This window comes from Elaeis guineensis, chromosome 11 (genome assembly GCF_000442705.2).
Source record: "Elaeis guineensis isolate ETL-2024a chromosome 11, EG11, whole genome shotgun sequence".
NCBI classification, from domain to species: Eukaryota; Viridiplantae; Streptophyta; class Magnoliopsida; order Arecales; family Arecaceae; genus Elaeis; species Elaeis guineensis.
Genome location: NC_026003.2, coordinates 106636802 through 106662459, shown reverse-complemented (window position 1 = coordinate 106662459; position 25658 = coordinate 106636802). Strand labels below are relative to the sequence as shown.

The 25658-nt window shown below is 40.8% G+C and overlaps 1 protein-coding gene across 1 annotated transcript; it reads left to right on the top strand.

Annotated features, from left to right (window-relative positions):
• Positions 1–403: 403 nt before the first annotated feature.
• LOC105053670 (uncharacterized) lies at positions 404–15777 on the top strand. Its single transcript, XM_010934925.4, has 6 exons — positions 404–656; positions 14384–14516; positions 14776–14913; positions 14998–15056; positions 15352–15439; positions 15546–15777. The coding sequence occupies exons 1-6, from the start codon at positions 489–491 to the stop codon at positions 15635–15637; spliced, it is 678 nt and encodes a 225-aa protein (XP_010933227.2). The 5' UTR covers positions 404–488; the 3' UTR covers positions 15638–15777.
• The last annotated feature ends 9881 nt before the right edge of the window (positions 15778–25658 follow it).

Sequence of the window (25658 nt, the reverse complement as noted above, 5' to 3'; positions counted from 1 at the left end):
TTGCTGTGACTATAATATCATCTCAGCTGCCCCTGACTTAAAACAGTTGCTGTTTTGGTACTTCGGCTTCCTTTTTCATCGTGGACTTGTACGCAGCCTTCTACTTTTTTATTCTTTAACTACTTCTTTATATATTTATGTTCCATTGTTTCAGGCTCGTACTTTTTTTTTTCCCTTTACTTTGGCCTTATACGCCTTTTTGTGAGTTGCAGACTTTGTATAATTGTTTCAGTGTAGCTTAATGTGGCTTTCTTTATCTTAAAAAAAAAAAAAAAAAAAAAGCTGATCCCTTGGAATATAACGGTTTATTTTAGCCAACACGATACGACCGATACACCTCTCAACGCTTCCACTGGCCGATCCCGATACACGGTTACACAACTAGTCGTCCGTCTAAAAACCAAGTTTGGATAGGGAGTCGGGGCCCTGCAAAGCAAACCGGAGGTCTTGTTTGCGTCCCGGGCTCCCGGTTTTGGCCTTGGAAGTCGATGGAGGACTGCGAGCAAAGCTCTCCTCGAGCGAGAGAGGAGGAGGAAGAAAAAGCGAAAAGTGGCGGCGGAAGAGGAGGAGAAGAAGATGAGAAAATTCTTCAATTTCTGGACTCGCTGGACGGCTACCTCACGCTAATGGATTCTTTGTCCTCCAACCTTCGCCAGGTAATAAGGCCATCTCCATGCTGATTACGAGTCAGCGATCCTTTTTTTTTTTTTTTTGTTGATGTGTTTGGATTATCGGATTTTTTCTTCTTTGCTTATTTCGACTCATTAATTGGACTTTGTGTTGGGTTCAGGAAATCGAATTGGTTTGCATTGGATACGACCTTCCTCTTTTAAAAATGGTTTTAAAAAAAAATGATTTTGAGGGAAAGAAGAGGGAGAACCCTTGAGGCGATAAATCGCTGGGAATTGTAAATTGGTAGAAATAGATCGATTTCGAAATGTGATTTGGAACCATTCAACAGGCAAACTAAGAATTCCAAATACTTTTTTTTGAAAAATTAAATTACATGTGCTATCTCTTCTCAATTCTCATCATTCTCTTGCTGAAATTGTCTTAAAAATTTATGTCTTGGATGGATCAACCTATGCCAGTGATTTACATAAACTTGGATGTAGAAATTTATTGGAATTTTTTCTTAAACAATATGTATTAGAAATTTGCAATATCAATGTTCTCACAATACTCCAAACGAAACGAATTCCTAACCTAAACCAAAAGAATGGGCAGAAAAGCTGACTGTGGGGCAGATTTTGTTTTCTCATTTAATTTGAGACTGTTAATCCTTTCTCTTGATTTCACAGGGTGCCAGTACACTATCTCTACCCAATTCAAAAGCTAGTTTGATAACGCCCTGTTTGGATGGTTGAGCACACTATCTCTGGATAAACAATACGCTGGGCTTGGGGTGAGAAGGAAGTGCGGATGGAACAAACCAGATTGTGGTTGTTGGAGTAAATCGACTGACCTCCATAAATCGATCGATTTTCAGCACACACCGACCGACGTCCGACTCTGACCCACCAAACGAACAGACGATCTTGAAAGCGATTACCGACTATATGTCGGCTGAGCAGACCGATGCTACTCTCGACCGACCAACCGAACATGCCTCATCGAATCAAGATCGACAGACGGTCGATATTCGGACTCTACAGACAATAAACTACTTCGACCGTCGGTATTTCAGAGTTACTAACCGACAACCGACTCCCGACAAATAGTCGACCGACTCATTCAAATATATTATAACTATCACGAACAGTTACTCCACTGATATCGCGATGTAATCTATGAGGATTAATAACCCACTACGAGATTACCGCCTCGTGATTTTATGCCGCTAAATGCGGAACCATATCCAGCAATTATGACGATCTACTCTATAAAAAAGGGGTAAGGCAACAAATTTCAGTAAGTTAATCTTGATACGCTGAGCTCTGTCTCCGTTCTCATTCGACTATTGCCCAGTCTCTTTCCCTGACTTAAGCATCGGAGGGTCTCCGTCGGAGACAACTCCGATCAGTGCGGACTTCATTTTGCAGGTGTTCGTTTCCGGCGAACAGGCGATGAGGGGATAGCAGCAATAGATTGGCGCACCAGGAAGGGGAAAAATAGTGGCAAAAAGGAAACCCGCAATGATGAGAACCAGAGCTCAACGATCAACGGCGACCGGCTCGGCGAGACACTCTTCCTGCCGGGAAGAGGCCCCTCCCCTGCCTCTGGTAGCAGAACTCAGTTCTCCACGCCTCGTGTTACCACAGATGCTCAGATTGCTGCGATCGTGCAACAAATGAATGTCCTCACGGAGGCAATCAAAAGCCTCCAACAACAATAAACCCAACCACCACAACCGCCGGCGGAGCAACCGGCGGCATATTCAGCGCCTTCCAAGCATAACCGCCATCATTCGCGACGATCTCCGTCTCCTCCACCAGAGCGGCGATCTCGGCTCTCTCAACTGGATAAGCAGTGGCACTCGCGGCATTCTCGACGCTCCACCCACCATTCACGGCACCTCTCTCCTTCCCAGTTAGATTGAATAAGGGGAAGCGACCGCGAACACCGTCTACCTCTAATTCATCGGGAGGATCAACTCCTCGGAGTTTCCCACCACCGGCGGCTTGAAGACTACAAACGTAAATTCGAAAAAATCGATCGTCGACTCGCCCAGCTCCAGACAGACAGTCAGAAATCGTCAAACGATTTCGATTTCCATACCGTCCAGTCTCTCTCCCGACTTATTTTGAACGAACCGATCCCGACTCGGTTCAAGATGCTGCATGTAGAGCCCTATGACGGTTCCACCAACCCAATCGATCATCTCGAGAGCTACAAGGCTCTCATGACAATCTAGGGAGCAACTGACGCCCTCCTGTGCATCGACTTCCCGGCCACACTTTGGAACGCTGCTCGGGCCTGGTACTCTGGGCTTCAGTCGGAAAATATCCACTTCTTTGAGTAGTTGGAACATTCATTTGTGGTCCATTTCAGCACCAGTCGGAGGCCACTACGAACCTCGGATAGTCTCTTTTCGATCAAACAAGGAGAGATCGAAACACTCCGAGATTTCGTGGTCTGATTCAATGCGGCCATGTTTGAGGTCAGGGACCTCAACGAAGACATGGCCATATCGGCCATGAAAAAAGGTCTGAGGGGGTCTCGATTCACGAACTCACTAGATAAAATCCTCCCTCGAACGTATGCTGAACTCTTAAAACGCGCGTACAAATACATGCGTGTGGACGAAGGAGCTTCTGACCGGCGTCAAGCAGAAAACAAAGGTCAGAAGAAAAAGCAAAAGAAGAGTGGGGCTCCGGCCAAAACAAGTAGGCCCCCATCCAACAAGCAAGCCTTACCCCGACGACGGAATCCGAGGCCGACACATAACAGGTATAATTTCTATACTCCTCTCTCTCTGCTCCCCGTGCACAGATCCTCATGGAGATCGAAGGGGCAGAATATCTACGACACCCTCCGTCGATGAAAGCGAGGAACCATGACCGAAAAAAGTATTGTCGGTTCCACTGAGACCACGGCCACGACACCGAACAATGCATCTAGCTCAAGGATGAAATAGAAGTCCTGATACGACGTGGCTACTTTGAAAAATATAGGAGGGAGCCGCCGACTCAACCCCCTTTCGATCGACGACCCCAAATGACTGAGGAAGCTATGAATAACCAACCGACTGTGGGAGTAATCAACATAATCACCCGACGGTTGGATCGGGGGGCAACTCCCGACGAGGAGTCGACGAAGCGCCCAAGACTCCATGATGTAATAACCTTCTCGAAAAAAGATGCTTGAGGAATTCAAATTCTCCACGATGACGCTGTTGTTGTTTCAGCAACAATAACGAATTATGATGTAAAAAAGATACTTATTGATAATGGAAGCTCAACTGACGTTCTGTTTTACTTGATCTTCTCCCGAATGAAATTGCCGATTGACCGACTCAGAAAAATCTCGACACCATTAGTCGGCTTCACTGGAGATGCGGTCACAGTGGAAGGAGAAATCATTCTCCTCCTAACCGCTGGGATTGAACTATAACAAAGCACCATCTTCGTAAGCTTTACGGTCGTTCGAGTACCCTCGGCTTACAACGCCATACTCAAAAGAATCGGACTAAATGCCTTGAGAGCGATGTCTCGACATACCACTTATTGGTTCGATTCCCGACCAAAAATGACGTCGGAGAAATGCACGGAGATCAACAACTTGTCCGACGTTGTTTCACGATCTCCGTCCAGAACAATAAATCTGAGGACTCCCTGCCGATCGATAAATTAGACCAAAGGGAGAACCAAAAAAGGGGTGAGCCAGCCGAACAATTGACTTCCATCCCGATAACAGAAAATCTCGAGCAAACGATCCAAATCGGATCACAATTATCCGACTCGGAGTGACAACAACTAATCAAATTACTTAAAGTCAACGCCGACATCTTTGCTTGGTCGACCATGGACATGTCCAGCATTTCTTCGAAAATAATGACCCATCGGCTCAACATCAGTCCAAACGTCAAGCCGGTGAGACAGAAAAAGTGGTCCTTTGTCCTGAAAAGACAGAAAGCCATCGACGAGGAAGTCGACAACTACTCGCAGCAGGATTCATCAGAGAAGCCACATCTAGACTGGCTTGCCAACGTAGTCATGGTGAAAAAGATCAATGGAAAATGGAAGATCTGCGTCGACTACACTGACCTGAATCGAGCCTGTTCGAAAGACAGCTTTCCACTGTTAAAGATCGACCAGCTGGTAGACGCAACATCGGATCATCGACTACTGAGCTTTATGGATACCTTTGCTGGATATAATCAAATCTGCATGGCACCAGAGGACGAGGAACACATGGCTTTCATGATCGACAAAGGCTTATACTGCTACAAAGTAATACCTTTCGGTCTGAAAAGTACTGGAGCCACTTATCAATGACTCGTCAACAAAATCTTCAAAGCACAGATCGGACGAAACATGGAAGTGTACGTGGATGACATGCTAGTGAAAAGTATCCAGATTTCGAACCATATTCGAGATTTGAAAGAAGCTTTCAACACGCTCCGACGACACCAAATGAGGTTAAATCTGACCAAATGTGTGTTTGGAGTGACCTCGGAGAAATTTCTTGGATTTCTTGTTTCGTAATGAGGGATCGAAGCCAATTTCGAGAAAATAAAAGCTATCATCGACATGAAGCATCCAAATATGAAGGAGGTACAACAACTGAATGGTAGAATCGCCGCACTCAGCCGATTTATCTCTAGGTCGGTTAAAAGGTGTCTATCATTTTTCAAGACTTTGAGGCAAACGAAGGACTTCTCCTAGTCAGATGAATGCCGACAAGCCTTTGAAGACCTGAAGTACCTGACTTCTCCATCTTTACTCATAAAACTAAAGATTGAAGAAATACTATATCTCTACTTGGCGACATCGACCGAGGCGGTTAGTTCGATACTTGTTCGAAAAGATGAAAACCGAATTCACCGATCCGTCTACTACACCAGCAAAGTGCTCCACAACACCGAAGTCCGATATTCAAGAGCAGAGAAAATGATCTACATCCTGATCATATCGGCGCAATAGCTTCGCCTTTACTTCTAGGCACACTCCATTGCGGTCCTTACTGATCAACCATTAAAAGCGATCTTGCACCATCCTGATACATCGGAACGAATGGCGAAGTGGGCGGTGAAGCTAAGCGAATTTGACATGCAATACCGACCACGGCCGTCCATGAAGGCACAAGTTTTAGCCGACTTCATCGCAGAATGCACAATAGCTGATAACAAGTCGGAAGATGCAACCATGAAGGAGGCTGCAACCCCCGAGCCCGACCTGAGGTCGACCTGGGTGCTGCATATCGATGGGGCATCGAATGCTCAAGGCAGCGGAGCTGGCCTTATTCTCACCAACTCAGAAGGGGTAGTCACGAAGTACGTCCTTCGGTTCGACTTCAAAGTTTCAAATAACTAAGCCGAATACGAAGCTCTCTTAGCCGGTTTGAAAATGACTAAGGAGCTCGAGATTGACAGTCTGAAAGTCTTCACCGACTCTCAACTGATCGTGGCACAAGTCAAAGATGAATTCGAAGCTCGGGACCCGATCATGAAATATATCTTCAAAAGCTAAAAGATCTCGTGACGAATTTAAGATACTTCGAGATCTTCCACATACCCAGGATCGAGAATGCTCGAGCCGACGCAATTTTCAGATTGGCAACAACAGCTTACAGTTCGCTGGGCCGAACATTCGTGGAGTGTCTTGAACAACCGAGCATCAATAAAAATGAAAAAGTGTTGCAGCTAACAGTCGAACCTAGTTGGATGGATCCGATCATTCGGTATCTGTCCGACGGAGCCCTCCCTGAGGACCTTACAGAAGCAAAACGAATCCGATGGGCAGCTTCCCAGTATGTGATGATGGATAGTCGTCTCTACAAAAGATCATTCTCTTTACTCTTACGGAAATGCCTAGGACCAATCGATGTCGATTATGTACTTAGAGAAGTACATGAAGGAATTTATGGAAGCCACTTAGGGGTAAGTCCCTAGCCTACAAGATTTTGCGACAAAGTTACTATTGACCCACCATGAAAAAGGATGCGGCTGACTTGGTCCGGAGGTGCGAACCATGCCAGAAGTATGCCAACGTACAGCATCAACCCGCCAGTCGGCTAACGTCCATTGTCGCATCCTGGCCTTTCACTTAGTGGGGAGTCGACATACTCGATCTTTTTCCTCCGACGTCTGGCCAAAAAAAATTCATAGTGATCGCAATCGACTATTTCATCAAGTGGATAGAAGCTGAACCCCTAGCCCAAATCACTGAAAGAAAATGGAAGACTTCATCCAGAAATTCATCATCTACAGATTCGGACTGCTGCATACCATCATCACCGATAACGGACGACAATTCGACAATCAGGACTTTAAAAAATTCTGTACGAAGTTTCATATTACACAAGCTTACATCAGTTGGGCACTCGTAATCAAACGGAGAGGTTGAGGTGACCAACCGAACAATCTTGCACGAGTTAAAGACCTGACTGAATGAGGCTAAGGATCTTTGGGTCGAAGAGCTATATCCAGTTTTATGGGCGTATCGGACAACTCCCCGTATACCGACTGGAGAGTCTCCTTTCAACTTAGCCTACGGGACGGAGGCGATGATCCCACTCGAGATCGGATTACTATCGACAAGAGTTGAGCAATACAATGAACCGGACAACTCTGAGTGTCGGAGAGCCGACTTGGATCTCCTACCAGAACTTCGACGTGAAGCTTAACTTCGCATGGCCACGTACCGGCAAAAGATAGATCGGTACTATAACACCAAAGTCAAGCCAAAAGTTTTCCTACCAGGAGACTTAGTTCTGAGAAAAGCAGAAATTTCAAAATCTCTAGATCAAAGAAAGCTATCTCCAAACTGGGAAGGACCTTACAGGATATCAGGGACAAACAGACCGGGTGCCTATTGGCTCGAAACTTTGAAAGGTTCGGCTATTCTCCGAACATGGAACGCCAACAATCTAAAGTTGTACTATCAGTGATCCTTGTACGCACTTGAAAATATAGTTCTGTTCTAGAATCATAAACCAGACTTTTAATGAAATGTCGGTCCTCTTTGTGGAGGTCAGATCATCGATGTCACGGCTTGGGGTCTAATTTTTCAAAGAAGTCAGAAATCTTCAGCCTGTCCATCGACTGCATCCCGATTCTCCTACAGAACCGACCTATCTACTTCAACGGGAGGCTAGCGCCGGCCACGCAGATTTTCTCCACAAAAGCCACACCGCCCCCATAGTCAGCTTTTCGTTCAAATGGCTGGCTAATTTACCGACTTGGTATCAACTAAGAAAGGCTAAATACCAAAATGATTAAGGTCGGATTGAAATTATACCGACATGGCCACGGTCAGTCGAGAGATATTTGGCTTGCCACCGTTTATCAGATAATACGATGTATGAACCCGATCAAGGTCCGGGTAATAGATATACGACTTACTATCGTTATCCTAACTAAATACGTTGAAAACTACACGACTAACAGACCTTACAATCTACGGAATGGTCGGATCTACGATCTACGTTCGGAGATTACTCCACGGATGGATATCACAGACATTTCAGCAAACAAAAATTCTATATCTTGAAAGAAAATATTTTCATTCATTATCAAAAAAAAAGTACAAAATTGGATCGAAATTCGATTACAACTTTCTTTACAAAAAAAAAGATACACCGACTAATCTTCGTTGCCGCCTTTCGTCGAAGAATCGGTGGATCCACTTTGAATCAGTTTCTCCAACAAACTTTACCTTCCAGCTCGAAAACGGTACGAATCGGATCATACTGCGAAGATGGTTGGCCGATCATATTGTCCGACCTACCACGCCAACAGCCTGATCCACTTCTATATGAAAAATGCGATCAACGACCGCACCCTCCTTGCTGAAGCCGACCGGCAACCGGAGCTAGAGGTGGACTTTAGATTTTTGTCCACCGATGAAAATGACTTTGATCATGCAGCTGACACGGGGATGTGGGATACACAGAAATGGATCGTCGATCCCACCATCGGCATCAGGAGTAAAAAGCTGATATCAGTCTGAAGCACGATGCCACTTCCAAAACCGACCAACGGTCGGACCTCACAACGGAAAAGCCTCCGAGTCCGACAGGGAGTCGTCGGTCGGAATCCACGACCGACCACCCCCTGTAATAACCTCACTCATCGAAAATACTCAAGGAATCTGGACTGAGGAAAACGACAAGAGGCGATTTTTGCTCAAAAACTACTCTAACAGAGCCCTCTTTTCAGAAAAGATAAAATGAGGGATGAGTACCTGGCTGACAGAGCCCCTTTATATAGGAATGCCCGATGGCTCAAATAAAAGCGGTTAGATTGAAAACATGCTGGATGACGACATGTGGTAACATTTGGACCCATCACCGGACGACGGTTCGATGCACCTGCCCTAGATTGAACCATGTCATCCCTATCCGCATGAACGTCTCCGACCCAATAGCACCCCGACGCGTGGCGAAAATCTACATGTCAGAATTAAATCCCGCGACGTCGATTTGCCTTCCTAATGTAACAACTAGCGCCGACTCACCTTCTCGATACGACGCCTGACACCAAATTCTCCTGCCGATACGACGGCTCGAAAGTAACAAAATGACTGTTCGATCGTACTCTAACGAAGGTGGTGTCCGAGCCGAAATTCAATATGATAGACAACAACTCCTTTCGTCCAAAGTAATTAACCACATGACGACGCACGCGATGATCCACCATTGGACTCGGGAGTGGGGGGCAACTGTTGGAGTAAACCGACCGACCTCCATAAACCGACCAATCTCCGGCACACACCGACCGACGTCCAACTCTAACCCACCAAATGAATAGACGATCCTGGAAGCGATTACCGACTATATGTCGGCTGAGCAGACTGACGCTACTCTCGACCGACCAACCAAACATCCCTCACCGAATCAAGATCGATAGACGGCGATGTTCGAACTCTACAGATAATAAGCTACTTTGGCCGTCGGTATTTCAGAGTTACTAACCGACAACCGACAATCGACTCCCGACGAACAGTCGGCCGACTCATTCAAATATATCATAACCGTCACGAACGGTTACTCCACTGATATCGCGGCGTAATCCATGAAAATTAATAACCCACTACGAGATTACCGCCCCGTGATTTCATGCCGCTAAATGCGGGATCATATCCGGCAGTTACGACGATCTACTCTATAAAAAGGGGGTAAGGCAATAAATTTTGGTAAGCTAATCTTGATACGCTGAGCTCTATCTCCATTCTTATTCGATTGTTGTTCAGTCCCCTTCTCTAACTTAAGCATCGGAGGGTCCCCGTCGGAAACAACTTCGGTCAGTGCGGATTTCATTTTGCAGGTGCCCATTTCTAGCGAACAGGCAATGAGGGGATTAGCAGTAACAGTGGTTATTGGGGAATTCATTGGAGGACACAATCTTGAAAAGATCAGGATTTCCTAGGTCACCTTTTAGATGGAACGTTATCTTAATCTTTCAGGTATTGCATGCTCCAAAGGGGTTTAGATGTCAGCACTTCTTTCTCCCTTGTGTGTATTCCTGTCTCATCCTGATGTTGCTTAATCTGGCGGATAATGTCTGCAACCATCCAAACAGGCCCTAAAAAATTTGATTCTTCTCTGTAATACATACATTAACAGAAAGCCATCATTCCAAATTTATAGTTCTATCCACAAAATCAGTTAATCAATTGCTTATTTGTTGAACTGTGCTTTTTGGGAAGATCTAGCATGTTGTTAGGTTTCCTTCAGTGATTGTAGTTTTGGGTTTATCCCCTTAACACCTTCAAGATTAATTCTTACAAAGATTTTGGTGGAGTTGTTGACCCATTCTTTTTTGGACCTTACTAAGTCACAATCATAAGGGTGCAAGTACAATGCATACTCTCAAACAATGGAGTAGCATGACGGGGATCGTTGAAAGAGAACATTGAGGAGGAGGTTATTGAAGCATATAGAATTGACAACTTGAGAAAATCCTCTTTAGCCTGGAGAAGTTGATATGGCCAGGTTATATAACCCAGAGTCATGAAGTCAGCAATTTGCTCTAAAAGAAGTATATAATCAATTTTCAGTTAAATGTTTAGAATCTATTATGAAACAAAATTTGCAGTATGTAGATAATTTTTTCTGCCATTTTAGATTTTTTTTTCCTATTTACGCCTGTTCATACTGTATCTAATCGAGATTCCCTGACCATTTATATTTCTGTGATAGCCAATAGCCAGCATATCCCTTATGTTCTACAGGTTAAGGGAGTTGTAAGAGTCATTAGGATTATGACTTGAGGTGGTTCGGTAATCTTTGTGTATGAGACTCTGCAGAGATCATCCATATAGATTGATAATGTAAATCCAGGTCGTGGTTTCCTCCCCACCGCCAAGCCACCGTCAAGAAACCACTCTCCCCCAACCCCAAACTGTTGCATTGTTTCTGCAAGTTCATATCTTTGACAGTATCTGTTTGTTTGTTAGATCCAAGTCATTAGAATATTTATTTGGAGAAATGGGAGAGGATTTTCTCATGCACATACTTGGACCCTCACAGGATCTTAACAGAGTGAACTAACATAGAAGCAGATCTTGTTAAGAGTCTTACAGAAGCAAACTCTGTAGTGTTTAAAGAAGGCACTAAATTGATGGTGGCCTCGAGCTTGGAATCATGCTCCGGAAGGACAAGAAATTTGGAATTTTTAAAGAAGATATTTGTATGAATTGTATTGACCATAACTGATAATCAACAAATTACTGATCAACCATGTCAATCATTCTTCACTGATCACTATCTATTGTAAGTTTGTAACTAATGGCTATATCCTCTTTTTGATCGGCACTTCTGAAATATTTTCTCACCAATTTTATCAGTGTTTTCTTATGTCTCTTTGTCTTTTTAATTGACATTTAAATGCAAATTTCAGATATTTCTCACACATGTCATAACCAACATATTCAATTCTCTACCTTCTCATCTTCATTCTTGGTGCTTGCTTTGGTTTATTCATTTTTGACCCTGTCCTTCGTTTCCCAACAATATGAAACTGGCAAATAGACTGACAGGCAATAGATTGATAATTAGGTGCATCATTGAGGTGGTGGGAACCACTAGATGCTGTATTGGAATTATACTTTTCATATTTAGACTTTGGAGTACTTCATGAAAATTGACTGACAAAATATCAAACCGGTCAGGTTTATAAATGATATGAATAATTAATGATAGGCTTAAAGCAAGGTTGGCACAAATTTGGTCATGCCATTACATTTTGGCCCGTACTGTAACCTATTGCTCCAATAATCTGCAATCTGAGCTGAGATGATAAAAATTAGCTGATTCTACAGAGCACAGCTGAATTGAGCCTGTTTCTTAATTAACACAGTACATAGCATGATACAGAATATGTTAAACTAATAGTTTTATCCTTTGATCATATTCTGTATGAGAATCATTTGTTTCTGGAACTTGACTAGGGAGCATATTTAGCTTTATTTTTAGTAACATTTTTAGTATAAGAATATGCATCTTACTAAACCCAGGTTGGTTTGTTAGTTTACTGTGTAGAATCCAAATGTCAAATGTATAATTTTCTCATCTGGTGGGTATGAGTCCATAGCCTCAGCTCTTTTGCTAACAATCGAAGGTTGAATCAAATATGGGAGTTTATTTTACATCCCACATTGCCTTTGAGATCTATTTCATGCAATTGTGTACATTTGCTACTCTTCCAGACTAAAATGTATGACCTTTTTTTCATTGGCTGCAACTGGGGCCAATTGCTTATGTGGAAACAAGATTAATGGTAGGAAAATTTTTATAGAGAGAATGACAGTGAGCACCCGATGCACTTGAGTTGTGCTTGATCTGTTTGATCCTTCTTAATAGGATTAGGGTGTTTGCTTGCAAAGTTTGAAGGTCCTCTAGTTTGTGTGAAAGATCTGTCTAGATTAGCATCCTAGATTTAGGTTTGGTGCTAAAAGAGAGTCTTATTCTATTATGTAATAGACCAGTTTCCACTGAAGTTTGTGTTTTTTTGCTAGAGACACTTTTTGTTTTAAAGCCAATACTGTGTTCCTCATGGTGTGATACAATTTTGAACTCATGCCGTGTTTGATAAACTGCTTATTTCCATTCATGCCTGATATGCGCTCATCATTATCTTTCTCTTTGTTATTTGCTTTATAGTAGTATTATTTTGCTGAATTTGATTCTAAGGGGGGAAAAACTCAGAATTACGGGGTAAGTTATTGTTCAAATTATTTATAGATTTTTAAGTTTATGTTAGGAAAATCAGAAATGAAACTTTATATGCTGATCTCTTTAATGAAATAAAAGTTTATTTAGATATTTGCATTATGTGGTTTCTATAAGTAAAGATCTAGTGCTTAATAGGTTCTATGCTTGCTATTCTGTCAGTTGTGGAATGATAGGCCTGTGACATAGATGATTAAGCTGTTGATAGGAACAAATGACAAAAAGGTGTTTATAAACTCATCAGCTAAGTCATAGGTTTTCTTCCTTGGGAAATGTTGGAAATTTATACGAGTGCATTTCAATAATCTGTTTCATAGAGTTTGTCAGACCTCAATGAGTCAACTTACCTGTTATATGTCTTGAAACAAAAAATCCACTTCGTAAGTTGCCATATCGATAAAATTATCTGCATGCCTCACCTATATCTACGTGTAAAACAGCCATATTACCATTAATTGTGTACAGGATGTGTTAGCTGCAAAACTAGACATTCAGGATAGGGTGGTTGAAAGTGTCCGTGCAGGCCTTTTCGCTGTTCTCAGTTTCTCAACCTCTAACAATTGAGACATCACCTCTCCTTTCTTTTTATGATACAAGGAGAATATAAAATATGGAATTTAATTTGCATGGTTTTTCTGGTTTGTGAACCCTATTTCAGGCATTGAACAAACTTGTGTTCCAAGTAAGGCTTTATTAGTGAAATTGGTGCCATCTCCAAGCATTTACTCTGTTTTGTTGTTTATGAATTTGTTGATATGTATGGCCAACAGAAATAGGGAGTCATATAAATGCAATCCAATGGCCTAAAACATATCACATGGATCAAAATGCCATAGCATTTTGGAAAGCAATAAATGGATGCAAAACTAATCCTGTTGCTCAGATAGTTGATTCCAGAATTTTAGGACAGACGTATGTCATGCTTTTATTAAAGATTTGTGTCTGATACTCTGATTTGGATCAGAGAAGTATAATCACCCTCTGAAACTAATTTTTGGAGTTGCGCTCAGTTCCTCAGCCATTGATCTTCACAAACCATTGCACCATCACCTGCTCTTTCCCCAGAAAAAGTTTCCCCTCAGTTGCCTTAGAGAAAATGCTCATCATGTCTTAAATTTGTCTACACCCCAATAGAAATGTTACAGAGATTGAATTACAGTATCTTTTCATGTACAATGTTTGCATTATCAATAAATATCCTCCGGAATAGAGAAGAAACCTAATTAGATGTAGGCAATTTATATATGTCTGTCACATGATATCTTATCCTAATATTTTTATCTTCATACTGGTGCCTTTAGTATTTTCAAGAACACAGTTAACCTAGGTCAACTTTTTTCTCCGTTCTCTTTTTTTCTTTTTCTTGGACAGAAGGTAACGTAGGTCCACATTGCTTCCAGGATGTATTAAATATCAAATGTCTAGTCAATATTCAATGTCAAAGTAATTCCTGTACTATTAGCAGTCTAGCACTCGAAGTAATTCCTGTATAGCTGTTGCATGTACCTTCTTTTCACCATTAAAAAAGTTGAAATTCTCTTCTTGGCAGGGATGGCTAGAGCTGGCCAGTGCTCGTCATTCTATGGGTTCCTCACGCATCTCAAGTGCACTATTAAGCCATAAAGTACAGTCTGCCGCTACCACAATGCAAGTAACTGAATCAAATGACAAATCAGTAACAGGTATCTTTTGAACATATGTTGATGAAATATAATAGTTGTGATATGAGCTATTTTAGATCACCCTGATACACCATATATTAGGTTGGCATCAACTTGATTTGTGTTATACCGAACCAAACTCTTCGGCTGTCATTTTATATCACTTTTCTTAAAAATGCTTTGTTAATTAGCGATAATCCTTTCTTATCTTAAGAAATGAAGCAGGCTATTGTTTACATGCTTTGACTCTATGTTTAAAAAGATCCTTTTTATGCTTCAGAGTCCCAAGCACATTTTACCATATCAAAATGGGCATATATGAGAGAGGGTAAATGTTTTGGGGAGGTAGAAGCTGGTGGATTTCAAAATAAATCTAGTGGTTCACAGCTAAGGCATCGAGTCCCTGACAATTTCGCTGGTAAGACAATGTATTATTCTTTTTTATCGTTATCCTTTCACCAATGCATTATATGTCAAGCTAATATTTCTTTCATGATTTCAGAGCAGTGTAAAGAATCCTATTCAGCAGTTGATGGATCTCCTATTGCTACTGATAGCAATGTAAGTTTTTTTGTTCTTCCTTGCTATAGACGTCTAACTCATGTAAGAAGAAATCTAAATAGAAATTCCACAGAAGCTGGAATAATTTGAAGCAAATTGTAGAACTGAAATTACTCATGGATGTTTTAAATCTAGTGTTGATCCCAGTAATACAATTCCTTATCACCGACAATTAATGTAGCACTTTTCTTGAAAATGTTTTAATTGTTTATCAATGTGAGACAATTTCTAGAACTGTGAAAGATTATTTCTTTTCCATTATATTCCTGTAATTTATCATGCTACGGTACCATAGATTCAGCGGGAGAGGTCTAAATCATTATCGGTCTTTGGGACCTTGGTTCCTCCAAAGCTGCGGGCCGCCCAAGTTTCATTTGAGACAGGTTAACATTTTTCTCTTTCATATCTTATATGAGATCCAGTTTAGATTTTAGTTGTTTTGTGCATTTACCCATTTAAGATCACTTGGAATCTTTTCTTTTCCTGCAGCTCTTGATAGCATTGTTGAACTAGCAAATATGCGGTCCAAGGTGCTATCTTCCTTCTCTCAGTTACAACAAGAAATGAAAAACTCAAGTTAATGTTTGCTTGTTTCCAGGGCTTGGTCTTGTATCCATTTTCTGCTGTAACCACTATTAATTGTGTTGTCATCTCTACTATTGCATGAACAGACACTCTAAGTTGAAATGCACAGGCTTAATATACAGACATGTTTTCATTTTTTTTTTTTTTTTTAAGTGCTTGGTTTGTTGCTATTCTGTTTGCAAGCTTCAAGGATGGGCATTTCTTGTTAATTAAGATCTAAACTTGATGTCATAATTTTTTTCCCAGTAAAATCACTTTTGGGGGGTATCTGTTTAAGAAATCTTTCAAAGATTGAACAGCACAAGCTGCTCAGAAATTGAGCCCGGCGTCAAACCATTCTCCAGAGGTGTTTGCTCCTTTTTCTCCCAAATATGTTGCATTCCCTACGGCTACTTCCTTTGAGCAGGGATCCTTGAAACCATCTGCCATCTATCAGTGTATACCCTCCCAAGAAGAGGTTTGGTACGTTGTGTTATATAACTTTGTTGTCGATGATTCTAGTGTTTTTTGGGCATCTGTGAGCACATGGTTTTCACATTTGTGGTAGAGCATTTACAGGTATATCCACATTGGTATAATGCAGTAACACCAGTTTCAACCTCCCCTGGTGGCATGTGTTTTAGTTTACGAAGTCCATGCCAAGGGTTGGAAAATTATTGTACCCCTTCAGCCATCAAAGTATGTTATGCAGTAGTATAATCCAAGAAAAGTATAAATCTGGGATATGACATGCTATGAAAACAACAGAACCACAGTATTTTATTTCACGAAACAAAAATCTACACAAACCGTGATACTTTGATAATAAAATCTTGAGGTGGCATGTATATGTAGAATGTTACATATTATACACGTAAAAAGCATTAGTTCTGTGCGGTTAGATTGGTTCACATGACATTTTTGACTTGAACCAAACCAATCCAATCATATTGTGAATAAAAACTGTTATGGATAGAACTTTAGTACCCTGTCTGAAGATATAGACGAACTTTGGTCGTAGCCGATCTATGCATCGGTCATCGATTCTCACATCAGCCACTGACCTTATACGGGTTTCCAACTTCTCACTAGAATTTTCGTCTATAAGCCATTGATCTGCACTTGAGCTGCCAATCCCAGCAATGGTTGCCGACCCCAGTATTGGTTGCTGAACCCGTCTTCAAGCACATCAGGTTGACGATATATATATCATCAATCAAAATGACACCCAGACATCGGACACTGATCCAAGAAAGGTCCCGACCCCAAAGTCATCTTTGACCAAAGAACCTACCACCGATTCTCATCTCCGATAGCGCATGTGATGAGACGTCGAGCCATGTTCCCTTTGATCCTGTTGATCGCCATATTTGGAAAGGTCGATGGAGAACCCTCATGCAGTCTCATTAGATCACCCCCATGCAGTCATACTACTCAACATCGAATCACACTACTCAACGTCAAATCACACGACTCTTGAGAACGATTAGCTACGCACCGAACAAGTTTCCATCAAATCATGCCACTCTTGAGAATGGCTAGCTGCGCACCAGATAAGATAACATCAATCGACAGAAGTTAGGCCGGATATCTTAGAATAGTGCGCTTAAAGAAGTCGGGATGGCCTCCTATAATTTTTTTTCCTTTATGATTCTGATATCAATATATAAATAGAGATAATCAGGAGACCTTCAAGATGCAAAAAAAACTCTCATGCGTGTTTCTTCCCATCTATTTTAGATTTCTAACTTAAGCATCGGAGAATCTCCACTGGAGCCAATATTGGTCAATGATTTGTTTTGTTGGTCCAGTCATCATCGTCTCAGTCGAACGCCACCGCACTGCACCAACTCCAGCCTGAGCTAGGAATCTACTGCTGCAAATTGATACTAGAGGAAGGATCGAGGCTCGATTTCTGGGAAGGAGTGCACGATCCATCACCATGCCATCGTGAAAAACATCCTCAAGGCATTCAAGCATCACGGCATGCCGATCGGCTGAAAATCTGATCGAGAATCATGCTCCAGCTCAATAGCCAGAGGCACCTTCACAGCCCCCTTCACTGGCTGTGGGGGTGAATCAAGATCACAAACTTTGGAAGAATTTTTTTTTTACTCTCTGGAGAAGAAGTATCTAAAGAACTTCATAGAGATGCTAGATCAAGTTAAGAAGTATGTTCGGACTGACGAAGCCTTCGACAAGCATGGCATCTCAGTTGATCCTACGATTGAGAAGAAAAAGAGAGATCTCAAGCTCTCTCTGATCTAAGAGGACCCCCAAAGGAATCAGCAGCAATCAAGAACTCCACCTCAACGCCGAAGATCTAGAACTCCTTGGGGCCAATGACCTAGAAGCTCCCAAAGACAACATCACCCATCACCGAGGCGCTAGTCCTCTCAGAGGAGATTTACCAACTATACTCCCTTAAATACCTCCAAAATCCAGATACTCATAGAGATCAGGGAACAACTGCCCATATCAGAAAAAATGAAGTCCCAATCAAAAAACCGCACGCGAAAAAAGTATTGCCTCTACCATAACGACTATGGCCATGATACCAAGGACTGCATCCAGCTCAAAAATGAGATTGAGGAACTTATCCGGTGGGGCCGACTAGACCATTTCATCCGTGAGATGAACCTAGGACCTTTCTCTTCTTCAAACCCAGCTTCTCATCGTCTTGATCTTCTCAGGCCTCATTTATGTGCCAAACCAATACAAGTTAGAAAGAAGGAAAAAGAGAGAAAAAAGAAGAAAAAGTGAAGATTGATCAATCCGATCCTTATCTTGGGGATCAACTGGGTTGAGGCCGATGTTAAAGAGAATCTACTTTGACAATATCTCCAACAGTTCTAAAATTTTGTGCTCGCACAGCATATTGAAGTGCTGTTAGTCTGTATCCCCTAACTTAGGAGCTCAAAGATCATGCTCCCTAGGCTAGCCCCAGCTGGTGAAGCCCCAATCTCCTATATCTAAATAGGAGATATAAAGGAAGCACCCCTTCCAATTATGAATGGATGAAGGGGCACCTTGGGTCAAAGCACGAACCTCCTTTTGAAAGGAAAGGTACCATCAGTCATCAAAATAAGAATATTTTTGAAAGTGTAGAAAGGTTGAAATAGGTTGATAGATGGCTCGACCTCTGCTAGAAAATAGGCCGTCAAAAAGTCAATAAGGAAATGCCATCAGTTCGGGGCTATCAAACCCAAAGCCATACCAAAGATAAGAAAAAGCTCAACAACAAAAGGAGAGAAGGGGAGTCTAAGATCAGCTCGAAATGACTCCTTATACAAAGTAAGCCAACCAGGAGGGGGATTGCACATCCTATCAGTTGGATCCGAAAGCTCTAAATCAAATGCGAGGCAGAATATATCGCGATATCCGATACTGCGAAAGAAGTTGTGTGGTTATGAAAATTTATCAACGAGCTCGGAGTGGTACCCTTTCTTGATGGCCCCATCTTGTTGTATTGTGACAGCACTGAGCCATTGCTCAAGCAAAAGAATCGAAGTCACATCAACGGACCAAGCACATTCTGCGTCGCTATCACCTAATCCGAAAAATCATGGATTAATGTGACATCGATCTTTAGAAGATCAATGGAAAGGAGAACCTAGCCACCCATTAACTAAAGCCCTTATGATAAAGGAGTTTGAAGATCATAAAATGAAGATGGTATACGATACTGTACCAATTGGCTTTAGTACAAGTGGGAGTTGTTGAAAAATATATCCTAAAATCAATCGTCAGCCTATTGACGGTTGTATTATTTGATGTAATTGTATATGAATTAATTAATAAAAATTTATTTGATAATTTTCATCATAAGCTTGTATATCTTCTATATCGAATGTCTGTGTTATGATAAAGTCCTTAGGACTATTTTAAATCGATAAAAGAGGATTTATCGTTTAGTCCTTAAATGAGTTCACGACCAAATGATATATTATTACTAGGATGATAGACATATCAAGTGTAGGTCGTTGTGTGCCATATATCATTGATCGTCCTCTTAACCAAAGAGCGTAGAGATGCTGGTATGGCATACAGGTAAAATGTAGGAGTACATTTCACGGAACGTGACCAACTCCAGAGCACTCTGCTGTCAAGAGTCATTTTGAAGGGATATGGATATAAGTGTCCCTCCGACCTGAGATCAGCATGATGACTTGTAAGCAACTCACTGTGCTTTGGTAACGGACTATCTAAATTTCTAATTCAGAATTAGAAGATTTCTGGACATAGTCAAGTACTTGTGAAGTCGGTGCGTGAGTCAAAATAGAATTGACCACTCCAAGAGATTGGAAAGAATGCTTTATGTTTCAATTTAGTAAGACCTTAGCTAGAATAATTCTTATGAGGAGTCACAGGATTTATTAGGTTGAGATACATAATGGATGTAGTATTAAGAGTTGATAGTTTAAACTCTAAGTCATCCTAACATCAAGGGTCAAAGAGATGAATTATATGGTAACTATATCCAAATAAATTCTTGAGTGTTGCTTTGCATATATTCGGCCTATCCGGGCATCAGACACCATTGCTAGATGGTTACTCCGATTGGTACAGGAATCAATTCCTGTACTACCGGCTTAGGTTCAATCCTATGAGGTCACACATATTAGAAGTTTCTCTTCGATTACATGGCTAATCTGAAGAGTCCCAGTGGATGAAGACCCTAGTGAAAAGTCCCATTGGACAGAGACTCTGCTGAAGAATCCCACTGAATGGAAACTCTAGAGAAAAATTTTACTAGACTTGGACTCTATCATTAATAGAAGATTAATTAATGATTAGATCACTAATTAGCTCAATTTGATTGAGTATTAAAGTCTAGATCAATTTTTATTGAATTGGATTCAATCAGGTCAAGTCTGATTAGGTTATGAGATGACCTAATCGGTAAGAGAGAAATGATCCTGATTTGATCGGATCTATAACTCAATTAATTTATTGATTTGATCAAATTTAATTAAGATTATAGGAGCCTAATTAGATTAGATTCATCATATTTTATTTGGATCTAATTGGATTGAGTTTGAAAGAAATCCAATGGGTTAAACCCTAGAGTCCCAAATGAGTGGGACTCTCTCCCTTGCGCCATCCAAATTGTCTCACACCTTTTCTTATCACATAAAATAAGTTTGTGCATGAGAAAACTAGAAAATTATTCTTTTTTTGTCATTCATTAAGGATAGGAATTGGTTGGTTTTGATTTGAATTCAAAATGATTTAAATTTCAACTTAAAACCTTATCCATATCCTTCCACACGTTGGCTGTTTTTGAAGGAGCTCATTTTGTGCAAAAAAAGAAAGTCTTTCTGATGATTTTTCATGTCTAATTTTCTCTGATAAGTTTTCTTTAAGTCAGATAAGGGTGAGAAAAAGTTGGAGTCAAATTGAAATTCAAAATGGTTTGAATTGCAACAAACTCCAACCCTTATCCTATTTTATCAGGTTTGTGCGACAACCATAAAAAAGGTACAATTTTGTGTACCAAACTAAGAGAGCTTTTCACTATGAGATATCAAAGAGAAAGAGGGTAAAAAATATTTCTTTGGGGTATGAGGTTTGGGTGGATTTTCTTCTTCCTTGGCGTGAACAAAAGAGGAGATCGATCTCCTCTCAGGTGAGCGACCTAGAACTGTTCTAAGATTTTGGATGAGAGAAAAACTAAAGAGAAGAGAGTCTTCATCAGATTTTTCTCCACCATCCAGCATCCCCTCTAATCTATCTTTGACATAAAAAAGTTCGAGGCGATCGAAAGAAAAGATAAAATCAAATCTACCATCAGAAGCTAACTGCATGAGCTAGTACTTCTGCGGAGGGCTGATCGGTCTGAGGACTTCGTGTGGACCATCCGTAGAGGTCGGACGCTTGTGCGACTACAAGCGACTAGAGAAGACTTCCAAATCTATGTTCTCAATTGTGGAGATTGACTATCCATGCTCAAGTATTGGGTTTGAAACCCTAGAAGTGGTGGATTAGATCTATCACTAATTATTGTTCTTGTTCAAATGCTTGTAATATTAGATTCATATTTTTATGCATATAAATTCATATTATAAATCTATTTGTAAGAGTTTTAAGATCAGATCTTATGCATGTATTTGTAAATTAAATAGTTTAATCTAATATTCTTCTGCTGAATATTTTGAAATGCATGCATGAAACTCCTACGCGATCCAACAGTTCTCACTCCTATGCTCGACACTAGCATCCCCAAGATCACCATCTGAGAGAGAATCAGAAGGCTCTCTCACCACTATCTCTTTCTCCGTCTATCCATCTTGAGGCTAATGGACAATGTTAAACCCAAAGAAAGAAGGCGAAGGGAAGAAATGCAGGGATGAAGAAGAAAAATGAACCGATATAGAGAAAAGCAAAGATAGATGGGAGAAAGGCTGAGGAAGGATCCTAAGAAACCAACCTGCACATCCAAGAGTAGACATGCTAATGAAACTTTAGGTTCCCTCAAAGGAGCACTGCTATCTCGAGAAAGAAGAAGATTCAAGGAAAATAGTAAGGAAAAGAAAAAGGGGAAGAGAACACCCCTATTTATAAGGGCTATGAATGGCCCTTGATCCCATATCGATTTGACTAAAGTCACTAGATGACTGCCGCATGGTGAAATCGAATCACCTAAAATGATTTCTCCTGAAGGCGCATCTATGACCATATCTCTAAAGACGCACGTGACGCATCAAATCTAGCTAGATCTTTAATAACCACTGACTAGTAACCTTTCGCCTAGCATCCCTTCACAAATCCTACGGACTCCCCGATGCGATAGGTTAAAGACCACAGGTGTGCCATTCTGCCCAAAGAAACAGGTGTTCGACACATATCTTCGATAGACATAAAGTAGATTATACTCCCTGCATCTGATCCCAGCTTAAACTAGGGAGCAGGGGGCATATATTATGGGTAGAACTTTAGTGCCTCGTTCGAAAACACAAACGAACTTTGGTCATGGCTGATCTATGCATTGGCCATCAACCCTACATCAGCCACCGACCTTATATGGGCTTTCAACTTCTCACCAACATCTTTGTCCATAAGCCACTGATCTGCGCTTGAGCTGCCGAACCCAATAACAACTACCGACCGGAGCATTGGTGGCCAAACCCATCTTCAAGTACATCAGATTACCAATGTACACATCAGTGGACATCGATCCAAGAAGGTTCCTGACCCTAAAGTCATCTCCGACCAAGGAACTTACCATCGATCCTCATCTCCAACAGTGCACATGACGGGATGTCGAGCCATGTTTTCTTCGACCCCTACTAATCATCATATTTGGAAAGGTCGATGGGGAACCCCCATGCGGTCCCATCAGATCACACTACTTGACGTCAAATCACGCCACTCCTAAGAATAGCTGGCTGCATGCCGGATAAGATCCTATCAAATTACACCCCTCCTGAGAATAGCTGGCTGTGCATCAGATAAGGTAACGTCAACTGTCGGAAATCAAGCCGGACATCTTGGAATGGCCGCCCAGAGAAGTCGGGATAGCCTCGTGCAATTTCTCTCCCTTTACGGTTCTAACATCGATCTATAAATAAAGAAAATCATGGGATCCTCAAGGTCTAAAAAAACTCTCATGCACACTCCTCATCTGTTTCAAATATCTGACTTGAGCGTCGGAGAATTTTTGTTGGAGCCAATTCTGATCAGAAATTTATTTTGCAGATTTGATCGCCATCGTCTCCATCGGATGACGTTGTACTCCAGCAACTCCGATCTGTATCAAAAACCTGCTGCAAGAAGAACTTAATCAATCTATCTACAATAAAAATTAAACTAACCCAACGAGGCCAAAAAGTTTGGTTCTCAGTTGACCTCCAAGGATTTGCACCCTAATCTAATCTAATACTTAAATATGATGGGAACTCTTGAGGTATCCATCGGCCGTTGGACGTTCCTCATGGGATGCATGTAAAGGGAAAAAAAGATAAAAGAGGAAGAAGTAAAACTAGTTTGTTTTACATTAAATTTTCGGTTGGGGGTTCGAAAAGAAATTAATAAATGGAGAATTAATATATGACCATTGAGAGAGACTGAACAAGGCCTCCGTATCGAGTTGTGATCGTACGTAAAAGGGAAAATACGTGCAACTTGCACCATCTTTTTAATCTCTTGACTTCGTTTCATGGTTTGGGAAGCACATCACCGCTCACTGAAACTCCTACAAACGTGGAAATTCCCTCAAAAAATCAGGCCTGCAGCAACTAGTTCCTCGTCCAATCGCCTCCGTATTGCATGCACCCGGAGCAGTTGGACCGCGCAAATCCCACGGTGGATAATACCACACGCAACCCCTTGTATTTCACCGATTCCCAAAGACGGGCAGATGGCTCGACATCATGGATGGCATCTCAACCACATCATTAAAGGGATTTTTTTAATTATTTTTTTTATTTTTTAATTTTAAAAATACTATCTCTTTTAATTTATTTTCAAAATTACCGTCTATCTCAAAATTATCAGTTCAACCAGTGACTTTGCGGCCACCTAATCGTTGACATGGTCGGAGGTGATTTCTTTGCTTTCTTTTTTTTTTGTTTGGTGGAGGGCGGAGGGGGTTGCAGGGGGTGGGGGTGTGTGGCCGAGGGCGGTGCGAGGGGCACAGGGTGTGCGGCCGGAACAGCACGGGTGGTGCGGGTGGCCAGGGCCAGCGGATGCGCAGTCATGGGAGGGCAGAGGGGGTTGCGGGGGGTGGGGGTGCGCGGTCGAGGGCGACATGGGGGGTCGGAGGGCCAAGGGGGCACGCGACTAAGGAAGGGCGAAGGGCAGAGGCGCATTGGCAGAGATGAGTGGGAGGAAAGGAAAGGAGAAACGAAAGAGAAAAAAATATTATTTTTTTAAAAATAATAATTTTAAAATAAATTTTTAAAATATTAAAAAAATTTAATTTAAAAAATTGATCTTTTTAATAATAATAAAATAATATTAATTTTTAAAATAAATTTTTAAATAATAAAAAATATTATTATTTTTTAAAAAATAAATAATTAAAAATTAATTATTTTGCTAATTAAATATTATTATTTGATTAATAATTAATTATTATTATTTGATTAAATATTCTTTTGTAATGAAATATTTAAATAATAATGAATTTAAATAAAAATAATAAGTATTAAACAACATAATAATAATAATAAGTATTAAATAATAATAATAATAATATTTTATTTATTTAGTTATTTATTTACTTATTTATTTATATTTTTAAAATATTTGTAGTGAGTCGACCTTTCAAAGGATGACTTTTTAGAAAAATTATTTTTTATATTTTATTTATTTATTTATATTTTTATTAATAAATAATTTTTTAAAAAATAATTTTAGAAAATCAAAATATGGATCACCATCATGATCTTTAAAAAAGTACTATCGGGATGTTTGGTGGCCTAATTTGGATCACCGTTGTAATCTAAGATCACTGATGATCCAAATCTTGAGGTGATCAAAGATCACTATGTTTGGTTTGCAAGGAGTGGGGGTACACGGCTGGGGGCGGTGCGGGGGCTGGAGGGCAGAGGCGAGTCGGCCAGGGATTTGGGAGGAAGGGAAGGGAGAAAGGAAGAGAAAAAAAGAAAAAGAAAAAAAAGAAAGTTGACTTACTAATCAACTTTATTTTATTTATTTATATTTATTTATATTATATTTTTTTTATTTTTTTTCTCCCTTCATGGCTCCATGTCGAGCACGTATGCCATCCTCCTTTGGCGCATATCAGAAAGTTAACTCAGAATCATGGTTGCCGCTGTACCTTGATGACATCAAATTATTATTAATCAAATTGCTGGTTTGATACTGTTCTATTTTCAGATACAGAAATTAGGACGTGTAAGATTTTTTCAGATAAATATTCGAGAGTCAAATAGTTTCAGATTTTTATGAAATTTAAAATCTCACTTACCAGTTAAGTCAAGAACCTACACAGAAAATTTGAAAATTTTTTGAAGTCTCTGAAAATAGAAATTACAGTTTCTCTGAGTACTATACAAGATACCTGTTTGCAGA